Source organism: Thermobia domestica, chromosome 10 (assembly GCF_964235325.1).
Source record: "Thermobia domestica chromosome 10, izTheDome1.hap1.1, whole genome shotgun sequence".
NCBI classification, from domain to species: Eukaryota; Metazoa; Arthropoda; class Insecta; order Zygentoma; family Lepismatidae; genus Thermobia; species Thermobia domestica.
In genome coordinates, this window is record NC_137463.1 from 198,731,708 (window position 1) to 198,756,327 (window position 24,620).

At 35.9% G+C, this 24,620-nt stretch overlaps 1 protein-coding gene across 1 annotated transcript in view; it reads left to right on the forward strand.

The window, feature by feature from the left end:
• Window positions 1-24,620, forward strand: part of LOC145661733 (chymotrypsinogen B-like) — a 215,205-nt gene that overhangs the window by 150,203 nt on the left and 40,382 nt on the right. The window contains exon 7 of the mRNA XM_081727067.1: window positions 11,826-12,019. Coding sequence (XP_081583193.1) covers window positions 11,826-12,019 — 194 coding nt within the window. The remainder of the gene's footprint in view (window positions 1-11,825; window positions 12,020-24,620) is intronic.

Genomic DNA, 24,620 nt, shown 5'->3' on the forward strand with positions numbered 1-24,620 from the left:
AGTCTTGACTCTCTACGATAAACCTGTGCAAACCGACAGAGGGTCAAAATGTAAACACTAACCTCATTGAAAATCATATGGCCACCTTGCATCAAGATTGCCGCTTAAAATCTGTCGAAAGTATAGGCGCTAGGCTGTCCAAACTGATCAACCTACGATATCCAAATTTGGCATGAATGTTGATATAAAAAAAAGCCTAGGTAATATAGATATATGAAATGTTAAAAAACGCTATGCCTTTGACGTACTATGTATTACACGTATATCTAGCTCAAATTACTGGAGCTAGAGAAGAAAAATGTGGTATTAACGTTTATTGTCAATAGTAGATATCCACAAAATGTCAAAAAGGTATCATCTGTAATCCAATATGGCTGCCGTCATGAAAAATTAGTTTGTATAAAAATGCTGACAACTACGTTGCATTTTCATTCGTTCGTCCGGTTGAAATAAAGAGCTCTACGAGTGTCCAGACCGAAGTACAGAAGTTGTAGTTACCAGGCGACAGCTCTAATCGCCGCAGCAGACGATTCAAAGCAACGTAGAACGGATACAACTATAGTTTCTTTTTATTTATCATTGCGATTATTTTTTTATTTCTTTGTTACTGTAACTTTTATTTCCTATCTTGTTTGTATTATACATAAATTAATTCGTTATTGTCAGCTCATCTTCATTCATTTAACAACATCTTTCAAACCATCCGCTACTTAAACCCTTGCTTCGAAAATTTTGAGTTGGGACCCACCTGGGACCTTGTGTGCACCTAGGACAAGGCGTTTTTAACTTAAATCGTTGTACTTTGGAAATAATGCCACACGTGCTTTCCTGTTTTCACATTTGTCTCACCGTTTCCGATTAAAGAGGGTGACCATTGACTTTTCAATTAAATTTTTGTTTACGTTTCACCCGCCACCATTTTTTATAGGGTTGTCGTAGAATGTCGAGATTTGCTCTATCTTCTTTCATTTCACAACAGTTATCAATCGATGTGATACTTAACCCAATTGCCATTTGAAACTTTTGAGCTGAACCTCGTATGGGACTTCGTGGGGGGAAACTGGGGTAAACGTTTTATCCTAAAAAGTCTACCCTTGAAAACTAAGTGATATATGTTCGTCGAGTTTTCCATCTACCAAACCATTTCGAAACAAAGGTCCTGGTTCAACCTATTCTGCCAGCTAATAGCCTTACATTACAAAATATGTTGTACTCACGATATTCCGAACGGTGACACGTATAACTTTGGGATTATTCTAGTTATTACATTTCAAATACAAACACAATTGTCTCGTTGGGATCACGACGAGCCAATTCGTGACCTTTCCTTGTTAGTGTTTTGTTTTAGTTTACGAATATTCAAGCCAAACCAGTTACGGTAACAGCCCGATTTGCGGTCCGTAGCAGCTCCAAAGAACGTGTGGTCAGTGCGACGTGTCTCCTTATCGCTAGTCGGCGTATCTGGAGCTTTCTAGATCTAGCAGTCCTTACATTTATTCATGTGACTCCCCATTTTCCCCTGTCACTCCTCACGAAACTTGGAGGACACCAAAAATTTGTGAAGCACCTCCAGGAATCGAACCTGGGACTATGTTTATATGACTTCAATGCTCAACCACTAGACTACGCTATCCCCAGTTACATTAATAACCCATTAGTTTTAAAGTCCAAAATTTAAAGTTACAGTTAGGAATGAGCCAACGAAGTTTCACTAAGGATAAATATTCAGCAATAACCTTACTATATGAGTACTAATTATAGATCACAGTGTGAAATTTGTATAGTTCCATATCATTCGGCGTTAACGTTTACATATGAAGTTCAAAGTTTACACCAAGAACCTTAGGGAATAAGTTGTCCTAAGTATCAACATATTAAGATTGTAGATTAGATCGACATCTTCAAATCGATTTTGGCATATTTACTGATGAACACGAGTTAGGTTCCCCAAATTTATCCAAGTCCTAGAGGACAATTACGAATTTTTATTTGGTAATTCCAAACTTTAAGGGTGGGTCCAATGTAATTCAGGTGGCATTCATGTTCAATGAAAGACAATCCAATATTGTATTCGTAATGTTACAATCTATAACGTGGGTTCGTGTTACCACGGCATGGCGCGTCCTCAGGTTGCGCATTGAGAAGAAGGCCTCTAGATATACAAGTTAGCTGCGAATATACTGAATAAGCAATTGCAGACAGCCGACTAGGAGTAGTTCTCCAGCTTAGGGGTTTGGGTAATTCTAAGAACCTCATCCTGTAAAAAAAAGCACTTGTTCAGAAATATTCAAAAATCCTCGGACAAGGACTGAAAACTTGGCACGACCTCAGCAAAAGAAAATGGACATGAGATTTGGAACATGGAATATTAGAAGTCTTTATAGGGCAGACTCGTTAAAATCCGTAACGAGTGAGTTAGAGAAAAACATGATGGACCTAGTAGGAGTTCAGGAAGTTAGGTGGGAAGGAAATGGATCTGTGAATTCCGGAAATTTTACGTTCTTTTACGGGAAAGGAAATAAAAATCACCAGTTAGGAACAGAGTTTTCGTTCACAAACGAACATTACCAGCAACTAAAATGGTTGAATTTGTTACTGACAGACTTTCATTTATTACTCTTAAGGGACGGTGGTGTGATATTATTGTTTTAAAGATACATGACCAAACTGAAGATAAGGATAACGATGTAAAAGACAGTTTTTACGAAGAAGTGGAACGGATATTTGACCAACTTCCGCGTTACCGTATGAAAATTCTATTAGGGGGTTTCAATGCAAAGGTAGGACGAGAGGAAATTATCAAACCAATAATAGGGAACGAAAGTCTGAATAAGGAAAGTATTGACAAAGGTGTTAGACTAGTGAACCTTGCAAAATCCAAAAATCTTATTGTGAAGATTACAAAATGCCCACATCGCGACATACATAAATACACTTCGACATCACCAGACGGAAAAACACATAATCAAATTGATCACGATTTAGTAGATAAAAGAATCCAATCTACCATAATTGATGTCCGGTCGTTTAGAGGGACTGATTGTGACACTGATCACTGCCTGGTAGCAGCGATCATACGAGAGAGATTATCGTTGAATAAAGGTAATATTCATCGCCCAAAAACGGAGATATTTAATTTAAAGAAATTAGAAGAGAGTAAGAGAGGAATACTAGATTGAAGTTTCGAATAGATTCTCAGCTTTAGAAGATTCGCAGTGCAATAGTGTTGAGGATACCTAAATTGAAGTTAGAGATAGCATTAAAATTTCAGCAAAAGAAAAAAAATAGGACACGCAGCAATAAGTAGGAACAAACCATGGTTCGACCTGGAATGCAATAAACTAACAGAGAAAAATAAACATGTCAAGTTACGCTGGCTACAAAATCCGAATGAAATAACTACACAAAATGTCGCAAATATCAGGCGGGAAACTTCCAAAACTTGTAGAACAAAGAAATGCAATTTTTCGAAAGCTAAAATTAACGAACTTGAAGATAATAATAAAAATAAAAAACATCCGGGATATGTATAAAGGGATCAGCGAGTTTAAGAAATGCTATCAATCTCATCCTTATATATTAAGGAAATCTGACGGTACAGTTCTCACTGATACGGATGGCATCTTAAATAGATATAAAAATTTTTTTGACGATTTGCTTAACACGTAACCTGAAGGTAGTGTGCGTGGAGAAAAGGAGATACACACTGCAGAACCGTATATTCTAGAACCCAACCGAATAGTAGTAGAAACCGCTATAAAGAAATGAAAAAAAAACATAAATCTCTGGGATAGATGAAATTCAAGCTGAGTTAATTTTAGCTGAAAGCGAAAAATTATGGAACAAGGTACACAAACTCATTCTCCTTATCTGGAACAAAGAAGAATTGCCACAAGAGTGGAAAGAATCAATCATTGTTGGAATTCACAAAAAAGGCGACAAAACTAACTGCAATAATTATCGAGGCATTTCTCTTTTGTCAACATCCTATAAAATCCTTTCAAATATTTTATTAGCAAGATTGAGCCCATACGAAGATGAAATTATTGGAGATTATCAGTGCGGATTAGACGAAATCGATCAACTATCGACCAAATATTGCCATTGCGAAATACTCAAATTACCATTGCGAAATACTCAAAAGAAAGTGGGAATATAATACCCCGGCACATCAACTATTTATTGAATTTAGAAAAGCGTACGACTCGGTTAGGAGACAAACATTATACAACGTTCTTACAGAATTTGGAATACAGAGCAATCTAATTACATTAATTAAGATGTATTTAAATGAACCCCAAGGTAAAGTCCGAGTAGGAAATTATTTGTCCACGAGCCTTCACGTCGAGAATGGCCTGAAACAAGAAGATGCGTTGTCGCCATTAATATTCAACTTTGTTCTGGAATACACTATAAGGAAGATCAAAGATAGCAAACAGGGCCTAGAGTTGAACGGTATTCACCAGGTTAGGGCATATGCTGATGATGTAAATTTAATAGGGGATGATAGGAAAACAATAGAAAGAAATGCATAGATCTTATTAAACGCTTGCAGGGACATGAGTTTAGAAGTAAATGCAGAGAAAACTAAATACATGGAAGTTCGTCGGTACCGTAATACGGCAAATTATGGATGCATTAAAATATTAAATAATACTTTTGATAAAGTGGATATTTTCAAATATCTAGGATCAATATTATCAGACGAAAATCATACAGTATTCACGAAGAATTTAAATGTGGACTAAAAGCAGGGAATTCGTGTTACCATTCGGTTCAAAATTTCTTCTCGTCACGAATTGTGTCGAGTAATATGAAACTTAAAATATAGAAAACGATAATCATGCCTCTTGTTCTATATGGTTGCGAAACGTGGTCGCTTAGTCTGAGGGAAGTACATAGACAGAAAGTATTTGAGAACAAGATCCGTAGACGAATATTCGGACCCAAGAGGAACGGAAATGGCGGAAACTTCAAAACGAGGAACTACATAATTTATACGGTTTACCCAACATTGTTAGGGACATCAAGTCTTGGAGACTTAGGTGGGCAGGTCATGTAGCTAGAATGGAAGAAAGTAGAAACGCTTACAAAGTCTTGACTGGAAGACCAGTCGGAAAGCAATCATTAGGAAGGCCTAGGAGCAGACGGGGGGACAAAATTAAGATGGATCTAGCAGAGATTGGAATACAAAGTAGAAACTGGATGCATTTAGCTAAGGATAGAAGTTAGTGGAGAGCTTTTGTGAACACAGCATTGAACCTCCGGGTTCCATAGGCCATAGAGTTAGTTAGTTAGTTAATGTTACAATTTATCTTAGTGAACGTTAAGCATATCATTCAAAGTTTTCATTTGGTACTATTTCAAGGCAGCGAAAATTTAAATTTTCTGCTAAATAAGAAGTGTTACTTTCTACAAGTCTGTGCCCATAAAAGTGGAATAATGAAATTTAGATAAATCCTAGATAACATTTATAAACGTATTTTTATTAATTTTCAAATTTAAGAAGTTCCCATCAGAATATTAAAAGGATAATATTAATGTACATATATAATTTAAAAGTAAATTTGCCATATCACTATATACAGTAGTAAGGCCTAATCTAGAAGACAAATTAGGTCAATGAATGATAACGGGGTATATTTAAATTTTTGCTAAATTTTACCACCTACTCATCTATATAGATACAGTGTAATCACACTTCTTCGAAGATTGTATGTATAATAAGTCAAAATCCTGCAGATTTCAAATTTATATTAATTTTCACTCATGCAAGGGGGAAGGCTGAGCCATTAAAATTTTAAGAAGTCTAAGAGAACATTTAGTAAAATTACCTTTTTGAAAATTTTTAATATTAAAGGTGAACAAATGTACTTCTCCAGAAAATTAGGGCAAGCGTATAAACGCAAATATCTTCTATAAAAAATATACCTGCTGTACACAAACGTATAAACATGTAACCTCTAAACGTTTCTTCATAATCGAACATATGGCAATAATAGTATTTAGCCATTTTTTTACCTATAGAAGGGTTAAGCATGACCAACAAAATTTACAGAATATATATCTGTTAGAGAACATTGAACAATTTTTTTTTGACAAATCCTAAACTTAAGGAGTAGCCCTATGTTAATGAGCCCTTAATTCTGAGAAGGAAGCATCAATGTAGCCCTTTCATATAAAAGAGAATAGAATTTTATATAGAACCGCATTTTGTCACATAATAGATCTTCATCAATATAGATAAATTAGGTTAGTAATTTACCATGCGGTATGACGTATACGTGTGCGGTACTTTTACATCTTGCTATTTTTAACCATACAAGGGACAAGTACGACGAATGAAATTAACAGAAATGTATATTTTATTTGTAAAGACATTTTACGAAATTTATATTTTACAAACCCCAAATTTAAGTATGGTCCTATAATTCTGCCAAAATTAAAGAGGGATTAATCAATGTAGGTGTGTTTTATCTAAGAGAATGAACACCTATATTCACTCATATAACCGTATAAGGTAATAAGGCCCACATCAAATAGTGTAAAATTGGTCCAGAACCGATTACATGGTGAACACTTCTCCGTACTAATATTTGAAAAAGTTTTTACCATGAAAGGGAACAAGATGCTAAACAAAAATTTGGAGTAATATATATTCAGGCTTTACAGAAAATTTACTGATTATTGTGACGATTCTCGAATATCAGATGTGGTAATGTACCCCTCCTAAATTTGGAAAGTGTGCAACAATATGCATAAGGCCTAGAAAATATTTATAAATTAAGACCACAAAATTTCAAGTGTTGTTCTAAGCATTCCTTTTAACATTTAATCTGAATGCAGCAACGTACTCATGTCCTATCAAAAGAAATGGGTTTGTGCATACCCCCATATAACCATACAAGGTAAAAATTCCTCATCGAAGAGAATAAGTTAGATCAAAATCCTGCAAAATGTCGATTTTGGCATTCTTTACCTACAAAAGGAACAAGAAGGATCCTCAAAGCTTACAGAGATACGTACCCTTATCCTATGCTGCCATACCAATGTTTCATTTGGCAAATTCTTAAAATTAAGGAGTTGTTCTACGTATCTTTCCTAAATTTATTTGATGATGAAAAATACCCTGTTAAAATCAATATTACATTGAGGCCTATTACGTCGTAACACGTGATCATACCAGGATACATCCCTCAGACAATCAGTGCAATAAATCGGGGTATACTATACATATGCTTAAAAATTTTTTGTCTTTATGCAAAATATTAGGGATGAATATTTTTTTATTTCACTGATAGATTATAATTCTCATTGCAATTTCTGGTGGTAAGTGGTGTTTCCCAAGGGCAAATTACTTTTTCTGTTGTTATTAATAGTGGTCGTTCGCAGAACAAAGTTACTATTGTAGTGTGCTCCTTTGGTGGAAATATTCTTTAAAGTTCCCCGAACGTTTTCCATATTTTCTTCACAGCTTTAGCTGAAATTAATTTCTCTGGCTCTTGGCGAATGAAACAGGGCTTCGTTTTTAGAGTAAATAGTACTAAATATTTATACGTTTCCCATAACCTATATTCAAAGTCTAGGGGAGATGAATATTGATTGAAGTTGTCACTTATTTTTGACATATCTACGATAGCGAGTTAATGGGTTCAATATATATTAGTAATCTTAAGTACTCTTACATCCTTGCACTGAATTTGCACTGAACTTACTGTACTATGCAACCAAATCGTTGGTAGAACTCTTTTATTCCAATCATAGTTTGTGGTATACGCTCTAAGATAGGAAAAGGTGTAATTTATTGCTCATTTGCACGTCGATTTTTGCTCAAGTAACTTGAATGATCTTTAGATAAGAAATTGAAGTTCTTTGTTTCTTGCCGCATTGATAATTTAGCTAACCTTCCAATGGAAGCAAACCAAAAACGTTTAGCAAATTATCGTGAGGCACCTACAAACAAGTGTCAGGTACTTTCTCTGTTATTGGTAGACGAGTGTCCGTTATTTACTAGTCCAGATATAGTAGTCCACGATATGTTTTCCCCCGGGGCTCATAAGGGTTTACAATGATTGTAAAGATATCTTCTTTTTTTAGTTTATGTCTCATCTTGATTGCTCATTTTGCCAATGAAGAATATCCAGGTCTCGTCATATTGTAATGTCCCACGTCCCATGTGAGTAAACAATTCTACAAGCTAGTGTTTACACACACCACCCCGTTTTTTTTAGCAAGAATACTTCACATCAGATTGATCTACAATCACCTGCAGACAACGGGCTTCTGGCCCTTCCCACGGATCAGGAGCGCCACCACCACCCAAAGAATCATATAAATTGGCTGGACGACGTCAATTGTGTACCAGGTTTCTGGTAACCCTCCTACTGTTTGCCATGGAACATTAGGAGTAACCTTACCGCAGACCTCTAGTCTGCTACCGGACTACGCCTATCCTATCTCCTGGCTTAGCCTGCTACTAGGTTCTGTCTGGGAATCCTAACCACAGCCGTTTAGACTGCTATGGGGCTCTGTTGGAAACTTAACCCTCCTCTGCTTACTACGGAGCATTGAGTCTTTAATTCCCCTCTGCTTAGCCTGCTACGGGGCTCTGTAGAGATACTGTCTCCGACCTTACGATCAAATACTACCTATAACTAACCTTGTATACTAGAGAGATTATTTGTACGATATGTTGTAAAAATACTTTTGTAGTGAAACTTTTATAATAAAAGCTAATAGTGGGAGTCAATTCCGGACACTCTTTTTATTAACACCCTACCTATACCTATATGGGACAGTTTTACATAGTCGAGGCTTTGACAGGCTCAGTTTTGGTCTGAATACTTCCCTACCGGACAGTAATTTTATTAACTGGAATTGAACTCCATTCTAATAGGTATGTGATTTTCTTATTTGTGAAATTAGTGACTTGGATTTGAATATTTTAGTGCATGCCTTATACTAGATCTTGAAAGAACACTTTGCCGGAGGACGGTGCAAATATGGATCAGAATTCACACCTTTCTTTCAATATACCACAAATAACTTAATATTGGGAACACGTTACGGAGGACCCCGATAGATTTTTTGTGCTCTTTGATCATCCTGCGTTATTGCATTCTTGGAATCTAGAGAAAAAGAAAGCACTATTACCCGTGTATTTACAGGATATGACTCTCGATTTAGTGTTACAGTTAAAAACCCAGAACCAGTTGGATTCACTTAATTACGAACAATTAAAAGCTAAATTATTTGACTTGAGTAGACCAAAATTACCTGCCTATAGGGCTGAATTTCAAAATTTTGAAGTCCTACAATGCAAATATGGGCAACTTTATGCATATGTTATAAGGAAATTGAGAGTTATACGACAAGTTATGCCTCAGGTTACCGAGGAACAGAACATACACTACTTATCATTAGGATTAAAGAAAAACTTTTTACAAAAGATCGCGTTAGAAACGTTCACAACAGTTCAAGGATTACAAACACACTTACATAACAAGGAAAAGGTGTAAGACCCAATAGAAAAACTTGATTGCGTACAGTTTCAACAGGCAATTTATTGGGATCAAAATTCACCAGCCAGCAGTTTAAATTCATCTGCAGTTGCTGGCGCTTCCTTCCCCACACATCGTCAACAATTAACTTATCCATTATGTTATCCGCCACCTAATTGGAATCAATACATACAACCTGCCCCAGTATTCCCTGTACCTTCAGCACCACAGCTACAGGGTGCATCACAATTTCAATTATTACCAAATCATCCCTCCAAGTCAGTAATCCGAATCCCTCTCCTGAACACCCCATGCCTGGACATCTGATACTTCTAGCGCAAATAATTCAATAGACTTCACTAAATTAGCTAATTAAATGGCCGAATTATCTCTTGTAGTAGACCAAAATGCTATCAAGAATTCACAATTTAGACGGGGCGGGTGTAAGAACCAAGTGTAAACAAACTTATAGTGTTCTTTATTTTTTAATCTCCGCTCTACTATGTTTCCATAGTCTATTCGTCGTAAAGAAGTGAATGAGTAATACTGGTAGACATCGTAATATGTACTATGTTATTTAGAGAATGAAAAACAGGTCATAGTCTATCATAATTGTTGAAAAATGTGGCCGTAAAAGGCTACAATAATGCCGCCGCTTCTTCATTTGTACATGTGGTCATAGCCTTTGTGGTATTTTCATAGTTTCCTACTGTTGTCTTTTGTAACCGGAGCAGGAACATGAAACGGAATTGGAAGAGGAGTCGGAGTAGGATCTGAAACAGGAACCGGAACAAGAACCGGAACTGTAACCGGAACAGTGTGTACATGCGCAATAGGTCAAAAATTCCAAAACTGCCACCACTCTACTGATGGGCATATCATAGCAACAGTGTGGTCGAGACTCCTATGACTTTAGAGTTGAAATTAATGAAAACATCATCGTATTTGAAGACGTTTGACAATAAGACTGTGAATCTCATCTCCAGTTATAAAAGCCATGAGCCAGTTTTAGATGTCCGATGGTGTTCTTTTGCGGCAAAGCAGCAAGTGAATATCCCTATATCCATATATACACAGTAAATATCCCTATCCATAGTGAGAGAATACAACACATTTACGGAGATATTGACCTGCACCTGCAACATTATTGCACCAATACCAAGAATCAGCGATTCTACCAAAGGATCATTTTTCATTTCATAAGTATGGTATGTGTGAATATATGACATCTTTATAGAATGCACTGTAATCAAAAGAAAGAAACACACCAACCGTTACTTGATTATCTATGTGATATGTCTACCAGCCTTGCGAAAAATGGATAAACTGTGCCGGAAAGAAGAGGACATCCATCAGAATCGCATAACGCTGGTCCGCCGAACCAGAAGAGATTACCAACAGTGCCCCGTCCTATTGCTGACGTACGGTATGATGGGTTTGCTTATTCGCCAGAAGCTGTTGCAGATAAATGAAGATGCAAATTGTGTATCGTTTGAAGTTTGAAAAATGTATCGCTTCACTTGACTGAACAAGGAGAGGAATACCTTCAAACAGTTCCACGTAAAATGATTTTCACTTCGCCTTAACAAGAAGAATAATTGCTTCAAAGTGTTTACAGAAAATGACTTCGATGTAATTATGTAGTAATCAGCAAAATATGTCAGAGCAACTGTAAATATTGTCAGAAAGTTCGTTTATGTAATAGAAATTAATAAAGTATTATAAGTATAATGACATTTTTAATAACTTTCTATTCTGTATGCATTACAATGCCCAATGATGCCATTTGGAATAAATCTAAAATCCCCCTGGCATTATATATATATATATATATATATATATATATATATATATATATAAAGTTGATTTTCTTACTTTCGTAGACTTAAACATATAATCCATTGAAATAAAAAAATCTTCATTTCCAGAACAAAATTCAGGTCAGAAAGGGTTCATCATTATTTGAATATTTTCTTTTCTTTTATAATCAGCATCTGTTCACAATTGGGATTTTGAGATGGAGAATATTTACCCCACTGCTTACGCCGCTAAAAGCATAAACTCCATTCAGTCAAACTTTCTTAACCAAAGATACGATAGAGTTTATGTAAAAGTTTTTAAGAAGATTTATCCCAATAATAAATTAATCAACATTGATCAATGCTTTAAACAGTCTGAATTAATATTTGTATAACAGTATTAGGTCTCTTGATTCTGTAAGCTGGTAGCAGTTGGAAAGCAGTATTTTACTGTAATTAAAACTCGTTTCACCCTATTATTCTACTTTATAACGTTGATGCCTTCTCCATCATTTTGTTTCCTTAGGTGTTGAATGTATTGCCAGCGGCTGGGGAGATACAGACTTTAGTCTAAATACTACACCTAATGATCTTCAATATGTTACCCTAACTGTCACAAGTGGCGAACCATGTATAGACATTTATAGATCTCCCGATATAAATTTACAAATAGATTCATCTTTCTGTTCTTATGATCCTGACGGCAAAGGAATTTGCAGCGTGAGTATATTTAACAATTTTTAACTGTTACTTAATATATGATACGATTACTAGTGTAATAAGTTTAATAAGAACTATATATTTTCTAATTTAAAATGACACAAACATTTGAGCATAAGTTTTTATATTTATATTGTTATTTGTAAGCATTTCAATGTCTCGCACATATATTATTTTCTGTTACTACAAGAAACTCCAACAAAGCTATCCGTGAACTATTTGTGTTGTAACCACTCAGTGTTCGAGGTCTCTGTTCGGGCGGACATTTATCTGTAACCACTCCGTGTAATCTGGTCGCTGTTCGTAGTTCGTGGTCCTACCAATAAGTATTTTCCTGATACCTGAACTTGTCTGGATAGGACGATGAAGGACCTCTTCAAGAAAGGTTACAAATTGTCTCCAAATCACTCGTCGGTCTCAATGATGCCCACAATGCACAAGACACTGAGATAGCTCGGGCGTGAGAAAGTACAGATAAGAAACTGCAAAACAACGTGACTGGCGTCACTGTGGTCACTTGAACACCTGTTCTGGTCTGGTCTGCTCTAATCTACTGCAATATTTCCATAAGCCATTAAAGAAAGCACTTAATTCAGTTCCAAATAACTGCAGAATATATACTGTGCATAATAATAAGTCAGGGAGAAACACTGTGAAGGTTCGTCGCTGACAAATATTCTCACCAGAAAACAATGTTTTAAATATATATATATGAAAAAACAATAAGAGACTTCTTTGTCCAATTGTGTGTCAAAGAATCAATTCCCACCAAAGAAAGAACTTATTTGCGTCGCAGAACAAAGTATAAATCGGAAATAATAATGACTGTTTTTACGAAATATACAGGGCGTCCACAAAATGTACTTCTATAACCTGGTAGCTGTTATAGTGTCTGTAAATATTCATAAAGATAATAATTTGCAACGTCTTCCGTCAAAATAGTGTTAATTAAATGTTCTTTATACAAGGTTCGTCTTCTGTTTATTAAATTGCTTTTTACCAATTTTTCATATTTAAAATTTTTAATGGCCATAAAGTAGAATAGCATTTTAGGATAACATTTGTAGGTTAGCGTAATATCATAATCGCACGAGCCTTTGCAATAAATAGAAGTTTACAATTTAATCCGGATTTCCTAACGCTTGAAATTGAACAACACATGGTATATTGCTTCTTCGTCAGTTCTTTAAGGGGGGAAACTACTAAATATTTTTGAGAAGCTAACAAATCTTCTTTTGGCCGTTTCTCGTAAATGAAAAGAGATAATGAAGTGCAACTTACCACAATAATATATAATGTATCCTACACCCGATATTACAAATCGGAAAAATTATCAGTGTTACCATCCATAGAAATTACAATGTGTCCAAAATTTGAATTACCCAAAAATCTAGGTTAAGGCAGCGAAAGAATAAATTCAACGGTGGTTGATTACTTATCATGTTGTCTTGGTTCCTTGTTAACTACTTTTTAACTAATGTTTGTATTTATTTTGTAATAACTTATGAAAGTTATTATAAAATGAATACAAATATTGTTTAAAAAGTAATTAACAAGGAACCAACACAATATGATAAGTAATCAACTACCGTTGAGTTCATTCTTCTAGTCGCTGCCTTAACCTAGATTTTTGGGTAATTCAGAAACTTGCGAAATAAAGTTTGTTTACTTTTCAAAAATATTCAGTATTCTGCCCCCTTAAATGGCAGAAAGGTACAAGGATTGGCACTTTGGAAAAGAAAAAAAAAACGATTTCACCTGCCTGTCTTAAAGTGCCCTTTATTATTAATGTTCGGTAATTTGGTCTTAATGATGTCTAGCGTATTTCCTTCGAACAGTACTCTAAATGATGTGTATGCAGGTACAAATTGGTACCCACCAGAAACACGTGGATATCCACACGTATTCGCGAAGCCTCTTCGTGTCAAAGATACTCGTGGGGGTGTTCACTAGCCAATTTATTTTTATGTTGGTTTGTAGCATAAATTGGTGAATATTTGTATGATTCATTTTGAAAATTGTATTTCTTAACATTTGAACACTTCTGTTAAAAATTTACGAAACATATTCCATTTGGAAGTATTTTTGTATTAAAATAAACAAAAAAGTTTATTTTTCCCTTTATAGAAATAACGCAAAAAAAGAACCTCATAAGTAATTTACAATCAGGAATAAATGTAAGGTTCTTCCATTCATCATTCGTAAGTCTGAGTTTCTAAAAACATTTTACGATTATGTCAGAGTTTGTGGGTATAATGTCTATAGCGGCTCAAGTTTGACGAAAATTTAATAATCAAAACAAAAACAAATTAGCAAAATGGAATAATAATAATACTACTACTAATAATAATAATAATTCAATAATAAAAATTACTAGAGTACACGCTGTTCAAACAACAATGTATTTAACAATTTTATTGACTTTAGTTACGAATAAAATACTGTACTTCTTTACAGTACATTGAAAATGATAATTCTGTAAAATTTACACAGAAAGTTGAAAGAAACGTATACGTAAAATGAGCTGCTTCTTAAGGAGATTAGTTTACCAACCATAATTCCTTAATATGTTTACCCTCCTTGTTAGTGTGTCTACCTGTCCGTCTGAAATACAACAATTTTGAAGAAATACTTAACGGATCACTATCGCTTTCGATCATGATGTAGAGGATCAATAGAGTTGAGCTCGTTGAGACAGGTGATACATTGATCCCAAGAAGTTGGCAATTAAAAATCGATTTTTATCAAACTCTCTCTCCCCCCCCTCTCTCTCTCTCTCTCTTTCTCTCTCTCTCTCTCTCTCTCTCTCTCTGTATATATATACACAGTAAATACACAACTCGTAAATTTCTTATAATGCAGATATCCACAAGAGGACATTGTTTGACATACTCTACAATGATATCAGATTAACAGCATTACCAACCTCCAAAATGTTAGGTTTTCGAGGACACTATGTCAGTTTATTATATATTTTTAATCTACCATGCAAAACTAAAACTTAAAATATCATACTTGTTATGTACTGTTGCCTCTCCATTATCAGAAACATCCAAAAACAATCAAATAATGCATGGTTATGCAACAGTAATATGCTAAGTAAAGATATGCAAAGATTTTCAACCTCTTCATTTACAGAGTACATATGGAAAATGTACTTGAGCTTAAACGGCTTCACCAATATATACTAAGTTAAAAGTTATAGAATTTATCATTGATAGCGTATATCGTCTTATTTTTCAAAATCGCCGCTGTAGCCTATTTGTTAGAAAAATCATCTCCAGACATGATGCAGAGAAAAGAGAAAAAACGAAAAATGATCTCTGGCGTAACTAATTTTTCTGCGCCCTGGATCGATAGATCTTCGATTTACTCATACCCACTCCTTGCTCCACGCATTTCAGCTGCTTCGTTATATATAGTTCCATGCTAGAAGGGCCCGACAAAAGGGTGAGGATAGAAAGGCTCGACTCGAAACGGCCCAGTTAAAGAGGGCCCAAGGACAAAAGGGCACAATTCGAAACGGACCTGCGTCAAAACGGGCCGGATAAAAACAGACTCGCGTCAAAAGGGCCCGGGTCGCAAGGTCAACGTGACAAAAGGCTCGTCTCAAAATGGAACTGCGTCAAAAGAGCTCAGGTGAAAAAGTTCCCTTCTCAAAAGGGCACGGGTCAAAACGGTCCAAGTTGAAAAGACTTCGCAAAAATAAGACAAGAGTCAAAAGGGCCCGCGTTAAAAGGGCCTAGTCAAAAGAAATCCGCGTCAAAAATGTCCTAGTCAAAAAGGTCCAGCGTCAAAAGTGCTCGGCGACAAAAGAGCGCGAGTGTCAAAAAGACCTGAGTCAAAAGGCCCCGCGTCAAAAGAGCCGGGTAGATATGGTTTCTGATATCAAAGCAGGAGTAAAAATCAATTGAAAGAAAGAGATATGACCCGCGGCGTAGCTAACTTTACGAGCCCTGGAACGATCGATCACCTATTTACTCATACCCGCTGCTTGCCGCACGCATTTCGACAGCTGCCTTACATATGGCTGCATGTCAGAAGGGAACGACAAACGTGCGAGGTGAGAAATGCCCGAGACAAAATGGCCCCGCGAAAAAAGAGCGCTGTGTCAGAAGGGCCCTGTGTCAAAAGTGCCTGAGTCAAAACTGCTCCGCGTCCAAAGGGCTTGGGTCGAAAGTGCCCAGCGTTAAAAGAGCCAGAGTGAAAAAGGCACCGCGTCAAAAAGGCGCCAGTCATAAATGCCATGCATTAAAATGCCCGGGAAGTACGATTTCACGGGTAAAAAGCCTGAGATCAAAGCAAGAGTGGAAATCAGGCATGCACAAGGGAATAGTGTCCCCTTAGTAAGTTGAAGTATTTGTGCAAAAGATGAAAAATATTTGTGGTTACTAATAACAAATGGGAAATTTGAAAGGTGATATTAATTTTATTTGGTTGTTCATTGCTGTGCAACAATCGCTATCGCTTCAGTCTGTTCTTCATGTAAATTTGCTTGCACTTCTGTCTTCCTGAGTTTCTATACTCGTCACTTAGCCCCATCAATCTTTATTTATTATTGACTTTTCCCTTAGTTCTAAAATTCCATTTCTACCCCTGGATCAATGTATAGTATGAAAAATATTTTGTGGTAAAGATTAGTTTAATTTTGCTGTGAGAAGACACATGTGGATCTGTATACATGGTTAGTCACAGGTATTAGAACATGCGTGGACGGAGAAAAATAAATGTTGCAATTGGTATTATTGCAGAAACTGCATTGATATGGAGTGTGCTCTCAATGGAAGCCATCTTGAATTCCGCCATATTGCATGTCATACAATATTGTTTCAAATGTAAAAGGTTATGATTTTACACTTCAATTTAGGCTTCAATATTCCCACAAATGAGAATGTTAACTCATTTTTGACATCATCTGTTTCAGACAGAGGGTGCTATGTTTGACAATATGTATATAAAGCTAAAAGTATCACGACAGGGCAATAAGAAAGAGACGCATAGACGGAAGAAAAACAAATGTTACAATTTGGCATGGGTGTAGAAACTGCGTTAAACGATTTAGTGTATATCATGGCAGCCATCTTGAGTTCCGCTAATTGTATACCACTCGAAATTTTTAAATAGAAGTATGTGTCACTTAAATTGATGCTAGAATCTTCCTGCAAACGATAATCTAAATTGGTTTTCGACAGACCATCATTCGTTTAAGAGATAGCATATGATACGTTTGACATTTTTCTAGTAGAAAAATGTAGTGGGACAGGCAAGTAAGAAAGTCAGTGTATTGTACTGTGTGGGGTTTCTATGGTATTGGTATAATAGTAGAAGAGCTAGAAGGATATCGTATATTTTTTCAAATTAAGAAAAATATGATACTTAAATTTTCTTGAGCTTTCGTAGATAAGCCCAAAAATTGATGGGAAAATATGTGTTGTCTTCTGACGAATATAAATTAAACCTGCATATATATATTAATATTATTAGAGAAATCTTCAGAAAAATGCGGAAAATTGGGAATGACATGGACTTCTAATTTATGAAGATATTTATTACAAACCAAGTGTATATTGTAAGGAAACGGTTGATTTAAAGCTGTCCAAAAGTGAGTGAAACACTACCTCAAAATACCGACTTTAACCTCATTGAGAATCTTCGAAACGAGTTGTAACGTATGGTCAGTATGTATGAGTTACGGCGAAAGAAGGTTTGAACAAAATATTACGCACAGCATGAAACAATATATCCTCTTACTATAGCAGCAAAATTGTAACAAAATGCCGTAAGGCTTAAAGGAAGTTAGAAATCGTCGCGGTTTTGCTATTAAATACTAACTGTATTAACTTGGAAGGAGAACAGATTCTTTCCGCCACCAAGTCTCCACATACAACTTTGATCACGTGTGGTTCCAACCGGACGAAGCGCCGCCACTCTATGGACTGAACGTTCGACATACTTACATAAAAATATTTTTTTCCACAACGACGGATTGGAAGACCAGTACGATCGAATGGCCCGCTAGATTTTCCTATCTATCGCTCCTGGGTTACAGTCTATCGGAGTACATTATGGACAACATGCACGACAACAAATCTCACATCCTGAATAACTCAAGGATCATCTTGTGAAAAAAAAGATGTCTTCTTCGTGATATGCTACTGCATTTACTTTGCATTTTTTACGACCAAGTGGGCTATTGTCAGACAACCGTAAAATGAAGATAAATATAAGTAAATGTCATATTTTTTTCTCTCTAATATGCAGTGTACTGCTAATATAGTAAACCTTTCAGAAGTATTTGAATTTTTATATCAAACGTACCACACTCTATACCGTAAAGAATTAGCGGTAGGTGAAAAATGAGTTCAGATTCTCGTTGCAGGATAAATCTTATCCAATTTTGGTGTGTCACACATATTATTTCCATTTAAAGAATGTTGTGTGATATCCAAAGTGGTGGAATCAATGTTGGCTGCCACAATGTCCACATCCCCATTCAATGCAGTTTTTGCACCAACACCGACCTGCAACATTCGATTTTCCTACGCCACATTATTACTGAACTGTCCAGACACTTTTGCCTGTTAGATACAAATGTTAAACATAGCACAACTACCTCGTAAAAGAATGAAGATAGATTAAAGAAACAAGTATTTTAGAAATAATCCTAAAAATGGATCAAAACATTCAGATCGTGCCCAATAATTAATTCTTGGATCTGGGACCGCAAAACGTTTGAATTTGCTTTAAATCGAATTCCGTATTTCTTACGGAATAATAACATCATACTGAGTTAAACGATGCATTTTAGTTTGACTTCACTCTATGCAGTTATCCAGATATAAGGCTTACATGAAAAAGTTTGACTGAAACATATTGGATCTTTTGATCGAATAAGTTCATATTCTCATATCTGAATAAAGTCTAGCCTAAATCGATGTGTCAAATCTACCTCTTTTCGCTTAAAAAATATTCTGTGATATCCAATATTCCGGAATCCAAGGTATATGCCATACCCCATTCAATGCAGTTTTTGCATCAATACCCACCTGGAAGATTTTTACTCCGTCCACGCGTATCGTTATTGCTAGTCATTCATAACATTTTTGACGAACCCTATATTTTTTCCACGTGTGTTTTTTCAACAGAAATAAATCAGGTATTCTCCACAAAATATTCTTCATCTAAGCACTTTATACCTGTCAGGCTTTTCGGGCTATATCTTCGACTGTTTTCGACGTGGCGCCCTTTTGACGTGAGACCATTTTGACTTGGGCGTTTCTGTCCGGCCCCTTCTGACGTAACACTATATATATATATATATATATATATATATATATATATATATATATATATATATATATGGTAACAATTTACAAAGTTATTTTTCTTAAGAAAGCAAAAGCTTTTCCTTATCTTTTTCTTTTTTCTGAGTTATCACTACTGACTTAATATAAATTATGTTAGCAGGAAATTTAAAATGATTTGCTGCACCTAATCCAATTTAATAAAAATAACAACAATATGAAAATAAAATAATGCATTAATAGAAAGATGGTAATAAAAACTGAGGTTTGATGATAATCTTGGATTCTCTGATCTGAACAAGATGGATTTCCTCAATGCTGCCTCCAGAAGGGCGAAGATAAATACACATTATGAAAAACTCCGGTCGAATTCTTAGTTAGCGAACCAAATATCGAAATATTGGTCAAATTTATTTTCCAGACCTCGCCCCTAGAAAATTTCCTGGATCTGCTCCCGGCATCAAGTTGACAATTAAGACTCTTGGAGCGCGCTAAGTTTCTCTCTATATATGTAAAATATCGTCATGATTATTTCAGGAACTATATTGAATTTTTGATAAGTATTTCAGTGGCCAATCGCAAAAAATGACTAGTCAATTTTACACATATCCCGCTTCGTTTCGCAGTTGATTTTGATCGATTATATTTGACAATCGTGCAATGAGACTCGTCGCTGCTGGCAGGAGCGGACGCATTTTCCTCCTGTCTTTTGTCACGTTCATTCTAACTCAAGAAACGTGTCAAAGTTCTGCGTATATTTATATACAACTCAACACTTTTTGTTTCATGTTTTATGCTGTAGAATTCACCCAAACCAGCTACAGCTGTAAGTTTTCGTTCCACATAAACGGCAGCTAAGACAATTGACTGAAAAACTGTATTTCTTTGATAAATCAACTTAGTTGATTTTAAGTCTTTCTTTGCTGTGCGATATGCGGAGGTATGAGTTTGAAATACTAACAACTCGTTTCGGAGACATCTGTCGCTCTCTGGGCTCTTCCCAATCCACTGAAGAATAAGTCGTACTCTTGAATTGCGATGTTTCTTTTCTCTTTTTATCATTATTTATTGTTCTAAACGATTGTGCTGGCTAGTTTCAGAAACGCGGAAAAGTTTTGTTACATCAGTATTGTTTTTATAAATCTCCAAGTTTGGAACAAAAGAAAAGACCGTGTGTGGCATCGATTTTTGTGCATATTGTCTACGTAAATACTAATTCATATCTGGCAACATGAGAGATGTAGAAGGTTCGAAAGTAAGAAGACGAAGAACATGTTACTCTCGGCTTCCGAGAAAACGATCCCGTCAGGTATACGTTCTCAAAAAGTACTGGAAAAATCGACGAGAGACTGAAAGCATAAGTAAGCAAAACGGAAGACTGTTTCTTCCAAGTGGGAGTAAGGGGAACAGGCAAGAAAATCGAAAACATTCTATATTTGTGCCGAATATATAGTTTCCGGGATCACTGACATAAGTAGTAATATTCCAGATGACCAAGGTCGGATCCATTGGTATGGGTTCAGAGGAGAGGATCGGTGAAAGTTTCCAAACAGTTCCTTTGACGTAAGTTTCAATACACTGAGAGTGAAAAGTGGTAATGCACAAATACTTGTACTATATCCGGACCTATGAGAGATATGATTTCTGGGGAACTGTCGTTGCTCCATGGCGGACTCCATCCCATCTCGACTAATCCCATCTCGCATAATGATTTATCACCCACTCGTGTCTGCAAGATAAGAATGTCAGCCATTTTATGCTAAATGGGTATTCCCCTCTTGCCTAATCTTATTTCGCCTAAAATAGTGGTAAGATGCAAGGAGGTAAGTTCTGCGCAAAAGAAAAAATCCTCTACTAGCATGTTACCCAGGTATTTCAATCAGCATTTTCAATCTCTGGTAGTAAGATGAAGATAGAGAGATCACTCAATAATAGCAATGTGGGTAGCATACGCAACTTTGGCATAGGAGAACGGCTCCAATTCCCAGCCGGAGCACAAACGGTTCGTATCTCACGTTAATCTGTAGCTCCAAATCTCATATAACTTTGTTACCGAAGGAATGCTAAGCTCGGATAATAGATGAAAGCTAATTATTGTGTTAGAAAGTCGTGAAATGAGAATGTAGGAGAAAATAGGATAATCCCGAGAAAACGCACTTGTACGATGGTATGTGTATGTTTTATAATCTGGATCGAACAAGGTATATCTCGCATAGAAGTAAGCGCTCTACCGCTAATTCATCGTGCCTCTACTCTGGAGGGAGACACTATAATTTTGACAGATGTATCGGTCTTGTAAATTGTGTGTGATACACCTACATACAAGAAGTACAAACGGTCAGAATGTGGAAATCGTAGTTTTCTTCAATTGGAAATGATAAGTAACTTTCTCTAACACGGGAAGGTATCACAAGTTGCCACTAAAATCTAATAGCCACATAACAAATCTGGTAGAGAATCATGACAAATGCAAATGAACAAAATTTAAGGTGCTATGGACCAGAAGGATATGAGCTAGGGGGCTTCAAAATTTGAGTATTCAAAAAATTATATCATGGAATTGTGTACGTTTAATAATTCCATGATATTATATTTTGGATATCCAAATTTTGAAGCCCCCTAGGTTCTATCCTTCTTGTTCATAGCGCCTTAAAGTTTGTTCATTGTCATTTGTCACGATGCTCTATCAGATGTGCTATGTGGCTATCAGATTTTAGCGACAAATTGTGGGACCCTCCCGTATAAGTCAGTTATTCTTAACTTGTTGCCTGCGTCTCTCATGGATTGGGGAGGCTGTAACTCAGTGATAAACAGTTTGCCTCTGGTACATGGGATCACTGCTTAGATCTCCAGACAAGTAATTTTGTGCTGGACACCATAGTGTCATGTGTGGGTTTTCTCGGGATCAATTTCCTTCCACATTTCATTCCACCATATCTTCTATCATCATTCACTTACCTTAATAATTTTCTCCCTTAACCTAAAGAGCATAATCGTGGATCGTTAAACTGAAATATTTCATTTAATGTTTCAGGGGCTGCTTAAAGTTGGTCGATGGGTCACCATTAAGATATTGTTCTATTACGTTTTAATATTGTTGTATTATTTGCAACGGAGAAGGAGTCTATGGGGCTCATAATTTTCGAAAGGCTAAGAGTTACGGTTGTAGGTTGATTGTAAGAAATACTAAACGTACATGCTAAATTGAATTTGTGTGTCTTTTATCATTTTTAGTTTTTCTATGGATAGAAATAGTTTAGACAATTTTCTATTGATGCAGGAACGAATAAAATTGTATAACAATGACTGAGTAAAAAGGCTTATAGCCACGTGAAAAAACGTAATGGGAGGATAGTGCGTCGAAAAATAGCACAAGATACTTCTCAACCCGGGCACTCGATCAAAGTTTCAAATACTTATGCAGCATACAGAGTTTAGAAGTATCTCAAAGGCCAAGCAATCGAGAGAGTTGTAGAGTTCCCTAATAATCAGAGTCGAACGATCTGAGGAGTAAATTAAGGTTCAATAAACCACGAAAGTGAAGAGTTCCTCAAATCCCAGGCAGCCGACAAAGGTTTAGGTATTTCCCGAGGTTCAAGCAACCAAGAAAATGATAAGATCAATGCCAAATAGATTGATATCGAAGTGTTTGTGTGTTCCTCTTTAGTATATGTGATTTTCGAGGACCTTCAATAATCGTTGTAGCTGAAAGTGCTGTGTTCAATCTTTGGGATATGTGATGTTTTTTTGCTGTTTGATATATCGTCTGGTGTTGTATATAGCCAACATAGGTTAGGATATTGGCCAGGTCAGGATTATAGTCAAAATGGTATAAAATTTTTTACTGTAATCCAGCGTTCAATATCAGAGCTTCCTAACAAAATTTATATATTCAATCTTTGTAGCAAAATTAAGTTAGTACGAAATATTTTGAATAGCAATTCACTGTTTTGAAACAAGTAAGGTCACTGAATCGAGGAATATATTTCTGTAATTTTCATTCTATTCTGTCAATCTCATCAGATCGTATTATGTGACGTGTTTATGTTTACTGTTAAACTGAGAATATTTAATTGAAAGCACTATACGATAATTTTCGGAACCATTCATAGAATTTTGTTGTCATATAAAAGCTATCACTAAACACACGTGTTAATATTGGCGGGATTGAATTTGTGGGGACCGTGGCTACATTGCTTCTTTAGAGGAACCGGGTGTATTGAGTATTAGTATTATTGGCAGTGTCATCAAAATGACAGTCATGACTAAGAAACTGACTTCGGCAGGAAAAGTTCAATATTTAAAAGATACATGCACTAAAACCCGCGAGTGTAGAAACATGGATCTGTGTTAGAGCATGTTCTAGCATGTTGAGAAAATACTTTTTGAAAATATGTCACGGAACGTCCGAAAAATAACATTACTCAAACTGGGACCATGTAAACACTCCGCGAAACACTGTTTAATTACGTATGTTTCTAACACTACCCTAGGGGGAAACAATCTTTTCCATACATTTTATTTACAACGCAAAAACTAGGGATTTACTGTCTTATTTGTTACCAAGCTTAGTACTCTGCCAGTGAACAAATGGATTTGCTTATACCAGAGGAGTAGAGTCCCACTAATATGGAAAAGAAAGGGCTGTTCCAACTAAGACCGTGAGGCTGAAAGGTAATATTTTATATGTGTATACTGCACTAAATTATACGGAATTAGAGTGCCGACGTAAATATACCAAATTTGATGATTTATTTCTAATTGCTATTATCGCATAGTATGATGCATGGTGATGGTATAAATTAATATGGTCTGATTACGGTGTAGGAGGAAAAAGGAGACACCACTAGAGATTTATCACTTCTATTTTTTTCTCACTAAATCTACTACTAAATCATAACGAAAACCATTAGCTCTGTTTTCTGATCTATAAAAAATCCAGAAGCAGTTATTGCCAAGCAGAAAGACAAGCGTCGCAACAATGTACGGCTGTTAGCTGTCTTCAAACTGAATCTTTAAATGACGTGTTTTTTCTATTTAGTACCTTCAACCATTATGTCATAAGCAAGTTTACATTTTTCCGTGCAGGTTTTCTTCTGTAGGGCATAACCCGTGGATATAACTGCAATGTTCTGTGGCCTAACTTTGACTGACTGCCGCCCAAATGGGTATCTTTCTTTTACTAGGTTGCATCTTCAAGGGAAAAAGTTAAGTAGCTTTGCTTACATCCAAATTTAAACTCTTGTACTCAAATGTAAGACATAGGAAGGATAATCTGTCTTTTATATGAATGATAT